The sequence below is a fragment of the Phoxinus phoxinus genome, assembly GCF_949152265.1.
Source record: "Phoxinus phoxinus genome assembly, chromosome: 3".
NCBI lineage: Eukaryota > Metazoa > Chordata > Actinopteri > Cypriniformes > Leuciscidae > Phoxinus > Phoxinus phoxinus.
In genome coordinates, this window is record NC_136878.1 from 43,652,239 (window position 1) to 43,668,395 (window position 16,157).

Sequence of the window (16,157 nt, forward strand, 5' to 3'; positions counted from 1 at the left end):
ATTATTCCTTGCAACCTTTGTCTGTGAAGGTCAAAATGAAATGAATGTGCAACAATTTGTACAAATAGAGGCACATTTGTGAATAGTTATTATCTTTTGTGTAAATGTATTGTAAGTTGTGAGATTCGATTCAAACACAAAACGATCTTGTACAGACAACACAAATAACTACCAGCAAGATACAGTTGTGACAGTTTGATAGATGTTTGCAAGCATTTAAAAGTTAAGACTGATTTCATCCTATATCTAGTCCTCTCTTTTCAATACAATCAAACCCTGTAGAGTCAAAATAGCTAAGTTTACATGCAACCAAATTATCCGTTAGAAATCAGATTGAAGGCTCAGTCGGATTGAAAAGAATTCATATAAACAGCACAATTAAAACATTTTGGTCGGATTGAAGGGAGTAATGCAGACCTGAAATAATCTGATCAATGGGGGAAAATAAGCATGTAAATGCTTGAATCTTATTATTTTCTCAATCTGATAAAAAAAAATCTGACATGTCGAACGTGGGTGTATTATTATATTGTTTTTTATGCGTTTATGACTTCGGAACACATGTAAATGAACATGTAAATCAGATTCCAAAGTTTTGAGTTCATATAAATAACTTTTAGAAACTGAAATCGGATTGGATTCATACGGTTAACAAAATTCGTGCATGTAAACATACCTAATGGAAAACGACTACATTCCATTACATTTAAAACAGATCATCTAAAACATATACTAAATAATGAAAAACAGTCAGAAGTGTGAAATAACTATTCAATTTTTCTAACAAATAAATGAAGTGGATTTAAAATCAAACCACGAAAATTAAACGACAAACTAAATGAACTAAACAGCCGAACATATTTCAATCATGACAATTGGAAAGTGTTTTGATTGTCAAAGGTTCTGTATATAGATAAAACATGACGCTCCACAAAAAAAAAAATAGTGTAATAAGCAATACAATCTTAGCATCAGAAGCATATTTACTTTACATGCACGTTAGGTAATGCATAAAATGAACAACATTTGAAAACAGATTTCATAAACACCACAATTTTTGTATCAATTTGACGGACTCTTCGGAACACTTTTTCTTTTCTCACATCACTGGAATGTATAGCATCAGTTCTTTACAGTGACATCAGAAAGATTATGCACAACAATAACATTTTGGGCACGTTCTGGTAGCAGGAACAGTAACCTTTGTAGTTAGATGGTAACACATCAATAATAGTGTACATTTGACAGCAATAGCACAGTATCACCTCGACCAAATACATGTATATCTCGAGCACAGTTTATCTTGACACACTGATACATAACTATGGCTTTAAGTTAAAAATAGACTTTTCTTTTGAATGTTCCTTTTGCACAGCATGCATGATTCCCAGGACACTGTACCTTGAGTGCACTTTTAAGGTGCTTTGGGTAAAAGCATCAGCCAAATATGCCATTGTAAATGGACGTTAGATCTTCAAGAGGTACTAGATTGCCAGCTTACCATTTGTAAAGGGCTACACGTTTAATAGTTGAGTATTAATAGTATTTAATATAGTTGATACTAATATTCAATTTATTTTGACTTAAAATCTGGAGCTTGTCTGAGGAACAATAACAGACGGCACTGGTGCATTGTGGAAGAAGGGACGACACTCTAATGTGTGTAATACTAGGACTGGTTTAAGCGCAACTTTAGTTCACTGTATATCTATACACATGTACACATTCCTCCTACAACTGGAGCACTAGTTTCGGCTCCAGTAAATATCAAACGGTTAGTGTTTAGGGATTGCTCTGATCTCCGTTGTGTCGAGGAGAGTCGTACCGCATGATTTGCCGTGGGGTGCCGTACCCTGACATGCCAGCTTGAGATGCTCCACGGTTGCTTCCCATCTGCATCCCGATAAGACTCCGGCCTTGACGCAGCTGCTCCTCTGAAAACTCCCGCTTGTGGCCTTTGGTTTTCCTAAAACACAATTCAAAATATTTAAATGCAGAAAGTGTGTTCTTCGAGGATGCTGTAGCTGTGTTTGATTGGATTAATCCAGTTTTTTTTTTACTACTGGCATAAAGTCTGGTCCAGTTTGCAGACACAGACGGCTAAGGAATCACAGGGAAACACGTGCTTGTGTTTGTAAGACTGTTAGCACAACTGAGTATGATTCGAAATTATGAACCTTACCAGTAATTATTCCTTCTTCATAAGGGCTCATTGACCTTTTGTAATGTCACAATTGTAATCATTGCTGCTTATTATGTAATTTAAAAGAGGTCTTTGCAATCTAATAAAATCTTCTGCTCATGAAAGACATAATAAAAAGGCTACAGAAGCCCAATTAGCCGCAACATAATAAAATGATATGCTTTAGTTAATCATAACTATTACATAAAAACCTGAAATTATAGTCATTATTACATAACAGTTGACATTATATGTATAATAAGTAAAGTTTAACTTAAGTAAATCATACATTGGCACTTACCAATAATTATTTGATTTGAAAATAAGTTCTCCTTTAATTTTTAAAGGGGTGGTTGATTATGATTTCACTTTTCTAACTTTAGTTAGTGTGTAATGTTGCTGTTTGAGCATAAACAACATCTGCAAAGTTACGACTCTCAAAGTTCAAAGAAAAGGAAGATATTTGCTTTTAAAGAAATTCATTTTTAAGGACTACAACAAACGGCTGGTAGGGACTACACAACATTCCTCCCGGGTTAGTGACATCACCAACCCTAGAATTTACATAAACCCCGCCCCCGAAACACGATTTATAGATTATCAAGACAGAATATGCTAATCAATGACTAGAAGATAACTACACATAAGCTGCACAAATTCATCAACTAACCATTCAGAAATGTCCTGTTGTTTCTACATGTTGTCACTTCTTGAGTCTCTCCATTATTGTCAGACTCTGGTTTGAACATTAAAGGCTAAAAGTTTTTGACATTTTCAGTGCATGTCTGTGTGAGGTAATCGAAGCTACAAAGGACAAGAGCTCTTGTAGCTCCGCCCCCTGTGCAAGGAGCAGCAGCTCATTTGCATTTAAAGGGACACACACAAAACCAGGCGTTTTTGCTCACCCTCAAAAAGTGACAACTCTAGCATGCAATATAAAAATATCTGTGGGGTATTTTGAGCTAAAACTTCACATACACACTCTGGGGACATCAGAGATTTATTTGACATCTTGTGAAAAGGGCATTATAGCACCCCTTTAATACATCAGCAGTTCTTACAGAACGTCTCTTGCACTGTTCACACACTCTAATCAGCTACATCACTTTAAGCGCGATCGATTTAAAGCCAGCCAGACAGCCTCTGCACAGACAACACCAACCAGGTACAAATAAAACTGATTGATTGATTCATCTGAACATAGATTCGATTAGTTTGCACACTGTTGGCAGTTCTGCAAGCTCTTAAGTGATGGATACATTCTGATTAGATCAACCTTCGGTTTGTTCACTGATAAAGCTTCAAAAGACAGAATCAGGAAAGTGATTGGAAATGCATAGGCAAATAAAGATAAATTAGAAGAAAAAGAAGAAAAATAAGTATTTATTTTTAGACGTTGTACACCAGCAGAAAAGGCTTTGCTGGCCCTGAATGTTTGCACACTGGGGTCTCAGTCCATCCCTGGGCAGAGTGCAAATGACTAACACCCTTTCTCTGTCCAGCTCACCTGTGAAACCAGTCTTTGTCCCCGCGGTAATGTCCATCATCCTTTGTGAGAGCTTCACTTCCCAGAGCCGTCAGTGTCCTCTGGACCGCAGCCATGTCCTTTCCTTTAAAACAGAACGAAAGGCTTATGAACATGATTCCTGTGACACAATACTTGGCAAAGGCATCTTGTAATTTCCTTTATACACCATGTTAATGACAGCAGAACCTGATTTCACGGAGTTCATCGACATCTTTGTTGATCCTGGACCAACTTTCAAATCAACCAATCAGATTTGAGGAACAAGTTTACACTTTATGTCAAGTTTAGGTTTAAAGGGATGCTTCTGAGTAATTTCAACCTAGGGTCCTTTGCACCATGACCTCGAGCCAAACACCCCCCAGAAGCTTTTGACCCTTGGTCGAACATTATTAATATAAGTTAGAGCTTATTTAGAGATATCAGCCGAATGGCTTAGTGCAGGCGCTAATGGATCCAAGGTTGTATCTTGTAAATTACCCCACTAATAATGCCCGGGACGGCACCAAACTTCTACAGTAGTACAAACAGGTTCTGTACTCATAAAACGAGGGATTGGAAAGTGTGTAAGTACATCAGGAGTGCATTTAAATAACACTTGCCTGATGGCTTATGCTACCGCTAACCCGGACGTCGAGGTCACTTCTGTGATTTGGGAAAAGCCTGTAAAAGTCGTGGCAGAAAGCGATGCATAAGGATGTAGTGTAACGACGCCCAGTTCCAGGAATGCACAAATTTGTTGTTGATAGCACCAGTTTGCAACAATTATTAGTTGTCAACACTTCGGAAAAAAATAATAAAAAAATACCACAAAACTTTATCAGCAACCCCGGGTGATCGCGACTTTTACGGGCTTTTCCCAAATCACGGAAGTGACCTCGACGTGCGGGTTAGCGCTAGCATAAGCCATCAGGCAAGTGTTATTTAAACTCCTGATGTACTTACACACTTTCCAATCCCTCGTTTTATGAACCTGTTTGTACTACTGTATTAGTTTGGAACCATTCCGTGCATTATTAGTGGCATAATTTACGAGATACAAACTTGGATCCATTAGCGCCTGGCTCGAGGTCATGGTGCAAAGGACCCTAGGTTGAAATTACTCCGAACCATACTTAAAGCCAGGGTTATGTGCTTCTACATCAGTGTTATTCACCATTATTTTACTCTGATTTTAGCGGTAACTTATGGGTATGGGCAAGGTTTATGGGTAGGTATATGGACTACTTTTTCGGACAGCAATGTTGTTCCAGGATCAGCGAAATATGTTGACCCAGGAACACGTTTACCTCGGCTAAATCCTATGCCCATTTCCAGATAACATAAATGCTTAAAAACAGTACACATCAGGAGGAAGTTAACAAACGTATCACTTAACAAGTTACTGTATGTTTTTGTACCATACCTAAGAGTTAATGTAAGTTATGTTTAATGTAAAGGATAATGTACAGTCAACTGATCATCACAAAATAAACCCTGACAGGGTGATCTTGATCCCAGTCCAAAACTGAGGTGTTATGTAAATAATTTATGACGATATAGTGGAAAATGTATTTAAAGGGGTCATGAACTGCATTGTTTTATTATTTTATAATGTTTCCTGGGGTGCACTTATAATGTTAGTATGATTTTTACTTAAATTATCTTCATAATTTAGAAATAAAAGGCTTTTTTCCTAGCCTGATTTTATTTTAGCCCTCAGATTTGAACGCTCTGAAGGGACATGTCTGTGTGAGACTTCAGTGTAAACTCCCACTGCTGTGATTGGCTGTGAGACTTCAGTGTAAACTCCCACTGCTGTGATTGGCTGTGAGACTTCAGTGTAAACTCCCACTGCTGTGATTGGGTGTGAGACTTCAGTGTAAACTCCCACTGCTGTGATTGGGTGTGAGACTTCAGTGTAAACTCCCACTGCTGTGATTGGGTGTGAGACTTCAGTGTAAACTCCCACTGCTGTGATTGGCTGTGAGACTTCAGTGTAAACTCCCACTGCTGTGATTGGCTGTGAGACTTCAGTGTAAACTCCCACTGCTGTGATTGGCTGTGAGACTTCAGTGTAAACTCCCACTGCTGTGATTGGCTGTGAGACTTCAGTGTAAACTCCCACTGCTGTGATTGGCTGTGAGACTTCAGTGTAAACACCCACTGCTGTGATTGGCTAACAGCTTTACATATGAAATAGCTAGTATTACATGTGGAACTCTCTCGAAAACTTTTAGCACGTTTTTACTATTACAGCTCTCAATGTTAACTACTCGTGAAAAGAGATAATTATAGCATTACAATTAGATCTATGGCATTATATTTACATCAGAAATCACTGGTCACAGATCAGGCATTAGAATGAACAAGGTTACCAAAGAATCCAGTGAAATGTACCGAATTAGAATAAATAATGTTCAACTGAGACATTCACATTGTTGAAAATAAATCTGTGCTTTTCTCTCTTCCTCATCTCACTAACTCCAGTGGGCGGAGCCTAAGCTGATCTTCTTCTGCAGAGGCGTCTATCACTGCCTTATTACATCATAAAGAGGCATATTCCAGGACGAGTCGTTCGCTGGGCCTGGTTACAATAAAAGCTGATTTTGGACTAACAATGAAGTTTTCAGTTCTGAAACTTGTAGGATATTCTTATATATGATGACCATGTCAAAACCTCAAGGAAAATTTTATTTCTCAGTTCATGACCCCTTTAAATGTAAATGTTACTTTATTCCACAGATTTTCTACAGTATATTTGGAGCGGTACATTTTTTTAATGTTTTTGAAAAAGGTCTCATTCTCACAGAGACTGCATTTTTTTTAAATATAGCAAAAACATTAATATAGTGAAAAATGTTTACACTTTAAAATCAAACGTATTTTAATATATTTAAATATATAAACTAATTGAACCAAATTGAAAAAACTTTATTTTAAGTGTATATTCAAACAAACTGTTGTGTCCAAGTGTGTGTGTGTGTGTGTGTGTGCGTGTGCGTACGTGTGCGTACGTGCGTGCGTGTGTGTGTGTGTGTGTGTGTGTTTTACCTTCCCAAAGATCAACAGTTTGGAATATGTCTCCCCTGTTAACACCATATTCTTCAGCGGCCTGCAGGAACTGAGAAATCTTCTCCATTTGTTTAAAGACCATTTTAGTTTCTGTAATTTTCTTAATCGGTCCCTCACCGCTGGGGTATAGACTGTTGATGAGCCGGCAGAGGATCTGGGATGGGGTAAAGAGAGGGAAGGGAGAAAGGAGGAACATAATCATTTAGGTTCTGTCAGATTCTTAGTCCTAGAGATGACTAAAGCTTGGCGTCCGGGTCCTGATCACCCTGTCAGGGTTTATTCTGCGATAACAATCTGCTGGATTCACTTTATACCATACGTAACAAATTTAGTTAAGCCTGGAATAGACCACATGACTTTTGTAGAGATGTTTGTCTGATTTGCAGTCTGGACGGGTCAAAAGTAGTTGATGAAAGTAATGGCGCTTTTCCACTGCACGGTACGGCTCAGTACGGTTCGGATCGGCGCGGCACGGCTCGGTTCGCTTTAGCTCGGTTTGCTTTTCCACTGCAGTTAGTACCGCTTCAAACTGAGTGGGATTATAGACTGATCGTTATAGTTTATCCGCTCCTCTGCAACCAACGAGAGGAACGTCTGCACTTCGTCCACTGACCACGATTCAGCCATTTCTCTTTTGGAAGTTTTTATTTTTATTTTTTTCAGGCAATTCACGAGTTCACACTTACAAAAGATCAGAGAATGAATGGTTATGCGTATTTGAGCTCGGAAATTGGGCCCGAATCCAATTTAGGAGGATAACTAGGCAAGTGTGAAGAGATGGGGTGGTGGAGAGATGCTGAAAACTGTCGAGGAATATAGGTGAGTTGACTGTGAATATTTATAGGCTTTACTCGTGCTGATTGAGTGGACCTGTTGATTACTGATTGCTGACAGCTGGCTGGAATGACTTGATTGTTTGATCATTAGAACGCGTTCCTCCCAAACCTTGTTAATAAAACATCAAGTAGTTTAAAAACAGGTGCTACAACGGTGACTGTTACTGGCTATTTAAATCTAGCGGGTTTGGTGTCTCGTGTCACAAATACAATGACGCTGGTAGTGACGATTCTGTCTGACCAATCAGTGATCTGCAGTCAATCTTTCACGTCACATTTTGGTATCGGTACGGTACGCTTGGAACATCAACAGAGGTGGTACCATTTAAAGCGACCCGAACCGAGCTGTACCGAACCATGCAGAGGAAAAGGCCATAAGAGCCAGTCTGCAGACTTGACAGATTTCACAGAAAATGGCATAGTGTATTATGTGCAGAGAAGTTTTAGCATTTTTGGGCAGAGATTGTTTAGCTTCAGACTTCAACTCCATCCAGTCGGAGGATATCAGACATGTTGGATATTTGTAGCCGATTTTAGAACACGTATTGTTTTCATTTGTCATGCGTCTCCTATATGATTCCCAGTTTTTCTCTGTAACAATTTACAAAGTCAACAAGTGTATGATGCCTTTAGATGTTAATGCTTACATCCCAATTCAACAATAGTAAGTTATGTGGTATCAAGACAATTTCATGGCAACACAGTCTTATTACTTATTCAAAAATGTGTACTTTTCCATCATCAGCAAAGTGAATGCTTTTAGTGCAAAGTATTTGTAGTGGGATGCAACCATACATTTAAACTAATGCCCTGTTTACAGCTGGTATTAAGATGCGTGATGGTCAATCGGATCACAAGTAGATGAGGGAGACACATTCCCGTTTACACCTGGTGTTTTAATCCGTCTCTTCTGTCCACTTTCAACCACTTCTGTCCTGATTTCGTCGAGGCGAGAGTCTATGGGCGGGTACATCTATGTGTTTTTTCAGATCTTCCTATCTAATGGATGAAATAAGCTCTCGCAATTTACATATGAACATGACTGGAGACGACTGAAGAACATACGGAGAGCATCAGCTTTAGTTTCTGCTCTGACAGACGCAAGATCACGCCGAACACTGTGAGTGTGTGTTAGAAACCAGGAATGCTGAGAGAACTTTGTGCTTGGTAAATTTTTCCTCTTCAAACCAAACTTCTTCAGTCGACAAAGTTTAAATCCCGTCTGGCTAGAGCGCTTCCCATGTTCCCACGTCCCAATGTTACACGTTAGGTCAGTAGACGGAAAGTAGACGGTCTATTGTTGCTGTATGAACACATCCGACCACATGGTCGGATGTGACCATGTGGTCGGACGTTTACACTATGAAAGCAACCCAGTCGAATGTGTTTTCCACTACCTCTGGAAGTGGTCAAAAGTGGACAAGCTCAAAACATTTTAGACCCGTTTACTCCTGTATTTAGTGTCGTCCACTTGTGATCTGATCGACCAAAATGCATCTTAATGCCAGCTGTAAACAGGGCCAAATGTGCAAAAATAATCTTGAATTCATCAACACACGACAACGCTGTAAAATATATATTTAACCTAAAAAAAATCTTATTGGAGAATGTTTATAAGAATATACAATTTCAGTCTTTCTACTTCAAAATTTGACATGTATTCAATGTTACTTGACATTTATTTGTAATTATTTACTAGCAATTTGAGTGTAAATGGTTTCTAAACCAAATTTTTCACACCTCCACAAACGTTTTTCTGTGTAGTGTCATAATCATAGTGAAATAATGAGGAAGTATGATAGATAATATTATTGCGCAAGGTGGTTATTATTCCAGTTGAGATTCAATCTTAGTTAAAAATAAAGATTCCAAAAGTGGGTTTTCACAGCAATACCATTTTGAGTTCCATAAAGAACCTTCAGCGAACAGTTCTTAAAATAACTTTTTTCTTAATGTGAAGAACATTTTACTAATCTATTCTAAATAATCTTTTTTCCACCATAGAATGTTTTGTGCTTTTAGTTCTAAGCATGTGAAAGGTCCTTCATGGAACCATAGACGCCAAAAAGGAACCTTTATTTTTAAGTGTGTATCTAACGACAAATGTTGTGTTGTTTCAGGCTCCCCTTGTTAAAAATGAGTTGCTGACATTAATATAACCAAGGTTACTGGAATGTTCGATCTAGAGTTTAAATTCCTAAATTTCTTCCCCATTCCATTTCCAGCACATACTGTTCCACTCGTGAGCCATTTCTGGAAGTTCTGTTTGCCAGGTTCCGGTCGCTCCAAGTCGTCACCACACTGGATCAGGATCCATTCCACAAGCCGAGTCTCCAACTCCACATTATACTTCTGGTCAATCTTCTCTTGGACCTCACGGCTGAGCCCGTAGCTCGGTCCCCTGTTTGCCATGGCAGCACACATTGACACTGACCTGCAGTGATAATAATCTGAAACACACACACACACACACACATATGTCTGAATAGACTAGATATTATTTTTTAAACACTATATGCAGACTATGTAAAATAGATTAGAGCATTGGCTACTGCTTACTCTGAGACTATTGACAAAGGTTTTTGTCCGTGTTTAACTGGAACTAAATGGCCTAAATTAATCAATTTGATAACGCCATTCAAAAAAATGATTTTTTTTTTTAAATCTTCCATTGGTTTCCACGCAACACACGTCGAGTCACTCCGAAACATGAACGAGCAAAATCATCATGTTATTTGCGCCGTTTTAAATCGACTACAATCTCAATTTGATCGAGATTACCAACAACAAACTGACCAAAACGCCAACTTGAGCCTGACGCACTCTAGTAAAAAATGACAATCGGCAACTGCGCATCACTAACTGATGTGTAATGCAGTTTAATTTTCCGACAATGCAGTGAGACATTATGCATCTACTCACTATGATGGAGGCTGTTTGTTGTTTTCCTCGCCCGTGTAATGTCCGTCTGTTGGCACCATGGATGAGCACTCGAAGGGCCAGTGAAGGGGGAGGGACTGGAACCAGCTCAGCATCCGTCAAACCAGAGCATCACGCGTGCTCGCGGATGGAGAGAGGGTTGGCTAGGAGCTGGACAGTAAGTGTTACGTAAAGCTCAAGGTTGCGCGCATCATTGGCTTGACATGTTGCAGTGTGTAAAACGCGTAAAGCAGCGAGCCAAAAAAGGCATTCGGAAGAATGGCTTGTGTGCATATTAAAGCATCAGTGTGCGTACATGAAAAGTAGGCCATGAAGAACACGGTCTCTATATGCTATAGCCTACATGCAGTCGGGCATGATGCTATAGGGCACGCGAGAAATGATGCCATCTTTACTTTACTGTAATAAAACCAATGCTCAAATGCAGAATTTGTTCACTCCTCTGAAATGCTGAACATTAGTAATATTTCTAAAGCAATTTTCAGCAATGTAAATGCGCAATTTATTGTTAAGTAACTGCAAATGCACTCTGTCTTTACATTCAACTGAATATATAAATATAAAGTTGGCAAATAAAACATCATATGATAAACTTTTTTGCATTAAAACATAGGTACCTATGCTATTAGCTTATGTAAAAGGGAAATTATATGCTATTTTAGTTGCTGACATGGTCCCCATTTCTAGTTGTATTTTTAAAATAATTACATTTAAAATATATATATATTTTATTTTGCAGTTACCTGTCAGTGCTCCAATAGTCCAATAGAGTTAAGTAGGCTAAATATATTTTGTGTTGTCTGAAGAACTGCATAATTAATAATTATAGGCTACCAGAATAAAAAAAAAATATTTAAAACAGTTTTAAATGGAGTACAGCATGTCACACCACGTTAGCTATACGGAGGGCTAAAAGTATCACAATTCACAAAAAAAAAAAAGAAAAGAAATCAACAACCAATTTAAAAAAATGTTTTAAAAAAAAAATTCAAATTGAAGAAAAAAAAACATTTATTTATTTACTTTTTTTTTTTTTTTTGCTAAATCATTTTTATTCAACTTTTTGCAGTACAATTACTTTTTAAATGTGTTTTCCAATTACTTTTCTTTATCTCAAACATATTGAATTACTTAATGAACCAATAATTGATTTGTTTTTATTGTATTTTAAAGTGGCTCTCCTCCATTCTGCATACTGTATAAAAAGCCTTCCTGCAAACTAATTGCAATCTCTGAGAGAACTCTATGCAAAAAATATTGGCTGCTGTCCTGCCCACATCCCTTAGATCAGCAAAGCAGCCTCAGCACTCTCCATTGACTTAATCAGTCAATGGTTTTGTCCATATCAATCACTGTTAGCCCCGTGTGTGCATCCAGCTGTGCTCTTACATTCCTCAGCATATCCATGTACAGCCTATTGTTCTCACTATGGAGAGAAAAAAAGGGACTTTCATTTCTTTGTCGTAGTCTTATCATTTATAGTACCTGGGATACTCACTCAGCCAGAGAACGGTCAAATACCAGGTTTCCCATGTCCATATAGTATTGAGCATTTGCTCTCAATTTGCTCGCATTTGCTCTCAGTCCAGTTTTCATTTGCCTGCATTCCATTACTAATTATGTAATTTCATTAGAAACATTTTATTCATTCTATTCAATCTATTGCACCATACTTTAATTTCTTTTAATCACTTTCCTTATGTCATTGTAAATACAGGCTAACATTCTGACTGCTGATGTCTTAAAGGTGCAGTGAGCAATTTCTGCTTTAGAAAGTGGTTTGGACCGAGCAGCACAACACACTTGTAGCCAATCAGCAGTAGGGGGTGTGTCCAATCATGATGGGGGAGGAGAGAGAGAGAGAGCAAGACTGATAAAGAGACAAGGGTGCGTCTGAAATCGCAAACTCTCTTGTCTTGAGTAGGTACTTTTTTTGAATAAGTAATTACTTCACGGCCGCTAAAAAAGTATGTTCTTTAAAGGTATAGCGGAGGATTTTCTTTTTCCGGGTGGGTAGCCTATACTATTGGTCCACCTAAGTGTCAATCATTCTGGTGATATGTTTACGTAAGGCCGTCGTATGTGCTCGTCCCTATGTAGTTTTCGCTTTCAGGTGTATTATGTGTGATGAGTTACGGTTTCAGCCATTCCTTTGAAAATGGCTGAGGGTCGAAAGAGAAAAAATGTATAAGAAGTGTATGATAAGAAGAGAAAGGCCGCAGAATATAGAAACAAGACCAGAGTGATTTTGGGTGAATATTTCACACGCTGGCTTGCGCTAAAAGCACAGGTTGGGCTTCCCACTGATGCCTCAGTCGCGAAGATTCTACTAGACAGGTAAAGTTTGTCATGCTATTTGGAGAAATCCATTTAAAATCATTGCTAGTAAAAGTTAATGTAAGCAAATAGAGTGTTGCGCATGTGCATTTTTAAAAAAATTGGAGAGGGCGGGTCTTTTCTAAAATTAGGAAAGATCCTCCGCTATACCTTTAAGTATGAATGTGTGTATGAATGCAATTTGAACTTACTACATTCACCATGTTGTTATTTATTAAATGAATAAAGATTACTGTAATAAAAACGAGCCAATTCTGAAAGGTGGTGGGGGGGGGGGGGGGTGCAGGGGTGTTGTTGCTGTATTCTACAGTAATATCTTCAGAATTACTGAGAAGTCTAGTTTCATTTATAATTATCTTTAAGTGTTGATGCATACTGTATCTAGTGTAAATGATAAATCGTGCTTGAGATTTGTGCTAGCTAATGTATACAGGCCACCATACAGACTTACAAATAATTTGCTGATTTTCTATCAGAGTTAGTACTGGCTGCAGATAAAGTCCTAATTGTTGGTGATTTTAATATACATGTAGATAACGAAAATGACGCATTGGGATTGGCATTTACAGACATTCTAAACTCTATTGGAGTTAGACAACACGTGTCAGGACCCACTCATTGTCATAATCATACTTTAGATCTAATATTGACACATGGAATCAATGTTAATGCTGTTGACATTCTGTAGCAGAGCGATGACATCTCAGATCATTATCTAGTCTCGTGTATACTCCATTTAGCCAAGGTTGCAAAGCCAACTCCGTGTTACAAATATGTTAGAACTATCACTTCTGACACTAAAGATTGCTTTATTAATAATATTCCTGATCAGTTTCATCTCGATATTGCGAAATAAACTTTCGTTTTGACTCTCTCTTTTCCAGCACTTTAGACACAGTTGCTCCTTTGCGCTTAAAGAAGATTAAAGAAAATAGTCCAACGCCGTGGTACAACGAGCACACTCAGGCCCTTAAGAGAGCAGCCAGAAAAATGGAGCGCAACTGGATGAAAACAAAACTGGACGTTTTTCGAATTTCGTGGAGAGAGAGCTCAATTGTGTACAGAAAAGCCTTAAAAACTGCTAGATCTACTTATTTTTTGACTCTCAGAAGAAAACAAACACAACCCTGGGTATTTATTTGACACAGTGGCTAAATTATAAAGAATTATAAAGCTTCTACTTCTGAAGCTTCCAAAGAGCATAGCAGTAATGACTTTATTAACTTTTTTTACTTGCCAGATTGATAATATTAGAGAGAAAATTATAACTATGCAACCGTCTACGACAGTATCGCATCAGGAAGTGCATTGTAGTGTCCCTGAGGAAAAACTCCATTAATTCGTTGCAATAGGAGAGGAAGAATTGTCTAAACTCGTTAAAACATCTAAATCAACAAAATGTATGTTGACTACGCTACTGAAAAAAATGCTTCCAGAGGTCATAGATCCTCTTCTTAATATCATCAATTAATCTTTGTCACTAGGATATGTACTGAAAACTTTTAGGCTGGCTATTATTAAACCTCTTATTAAATTAAAACGCAACTTGATCCTAGAGAATTAGTCAATTACAGGCCGATCTCAAATCTACCATTTTTGTCAAATATACTAGAAAAAGCAATATCCTCAAAATTATGTTCCTTTTTTTTTTTTAGAAAGAAATGGTATCTGCGAGGATTTCCAGTCAGGATTTAGACCATACCATAGTACTGAGACTTAGTGCTGCATTTGATACCATCGACCACAACATTCTTTGTTGTTTATGTTGGCATTAGTGGAATTGCACTAGCATGGTTTAAATCATACTTATCTGACCATTATCAGTTTGTAGCTGTAAATGAAGAAATGTCTTATCGATCACAAGTTCAGTATGGTGTACCACAAGGCTCAGTACTAAGGCCGTTGCAGTTCACTCTGTACATTGGGAGATATCATTAGGAACCAGGGGATTAGTTTTCAATGTTATGCTGATGATACTCAGCTCTATATCTCTTCGCGCCCGACGAAATTAGCAAATTCAAGAAATTAACAGAATGCATAGCTTATATAAAAATTTGGATGACTAGTAATTTTCTATTACTTAATTCTGAAAAAAACTGAGTTTCTAATGATTGGACCAAAAACCTCTGCACGTACTAACCTAGAATACTGTCTAACACTTGATGGCTGCTCTGTCACTTCTTCGTCGTCGGTTAGGAACCTGGGTGCGCTCTTTGAAACCAATCTTTCATTTGAAAGCCACGTCTCTAACATCTGTAAACCACATTCTTCCATCTTAAAAAAATATAAAAATTATGATATATGCTTTCAATGAAAATTGCAGAACAGTTAGTTCATGCGTTCATGACCTCAAGGCTAGATTGTTGTAATGCTCTTATGGGTGGTTGCCCTGTACGCATAGTAAACAAACTACAGCTGGTCCAAAATGCAGCAGCTAGAGCTTACTAGAACCAAGAAGTATGACCATATTAGCCCGGTTCTGTCAACACTGCATTGGCTCCCTATTAAACGTTGTATACATTTTTAAATATTGCTGATTACTTACAAAGTACTACATTATTTAGCTCCCCAGTACTTGAGCGAGTTCTTAACATGTTAAAGTCCTTCATGTCTATTGCGATCTCAAAACTCTGGCCAGTGATAATACCTAGAATATCAAAATCGACTGCTGGCGGTAGATCCTTTTCCTATTTAGCACCAAAACTTTGGAACAGTCTTCCTACCATTGTCCGGGAAGCAGACACACTCTTTTAGTTTAAATACAGACTAAAAACACATCTCTTTAACCTGGCTTACACATAGATAATTATACTATTATTCAAATCAGTTAAATTATTATTAGGCTGCATAAATTAGGTCAGTCGTAACCATGAATACTTCCTATATTCCTCGTTACATCATAAGAAGAATGGCATCTACGCTATAGTCTTTCTGCTTATTCTGAGGTTTACTGTAGCCGTATCCGGGCCGTATCCAGATCAGATGGAGGACCTGCATCTAGACACGAAAACAACGCATCCCTGAAGTGTCAGCAGAGATTGTGTCAACTAGACTCTCCCCTGTGAAGGCCTCATCGACACGACAACCATTGGCACTGATCCTCAACAAACCCGTCTCTATACTAGCGTGACTCCGATCTTCAACCAGATGGAACTGGATAATATTATATAATATCTGACTTCTGACCTATAATGCTGCCTGAATCATAATCATACACTGTTCGTTCATTGGCCAGAGGAGAACACAGACAAGAAACAGACAAACAAATGACACCGAAAACCTG

General features: G+C 38.1%; 1 protein-coding gene across 1 annotated transcript; it reads right to left on the reverse strand.

Annotated features, from left to right (window-relative positions):
* Positions 1 to 932: 932 nt before the first annotated feature.
* tagln3a (transgelin 3a) lies at positions 933 to 10,668 on the reverse strand. Its single transcript, XM_079608569.1, has 5 exons — positions 10,520 to 10,668; positions 9,830 to 10,047; positions 6,741 to 6,915; positions 3,690 to 3,792; positions 933 to 1,966 (listed from the first exon to the last, which is right to left on the reverse strand). Exons 2-5 carry the CDS (start codon positions 10,019 to 10,021, stop codon positions 1,783 to 1,785), a joined length of 654 nt encoding a protein of 217 aa, XP_079464695.1. The 5' UTR covers positions 10,022 to 10,047; positions 10,520 to 10,668; the 3' UTR covers positions 933 to 1,782.
* Positions 10,669 to 16,157: the final 5,489 nt, after the last annotated feature.

Bases quoted from the DNA above. Each gene is read 5' to 3' on its own strand.
- tagln3a (XM_079608569.1), bottom strand. From the start codon at position 10,021: ATGTGTGCTGCCATGGCAAACAGGGGACCGAGCTACGGGCTCAGCCGT. The intron at 6,916-9,829 runs GTATGTGCTGGA...ACCCCATCCCAG, and splicing joins AATGGCTCACGAGTGGAACA to ATCCTCTGCCGGCTCATCAA. The intron at 3,793-6,740 runs GTAAAACACACA...TCTGTTTTAAAG, and splicing joins AACTGTTGATCTTTGGGAAG to GAAAGGACATGGCTGCGGTC.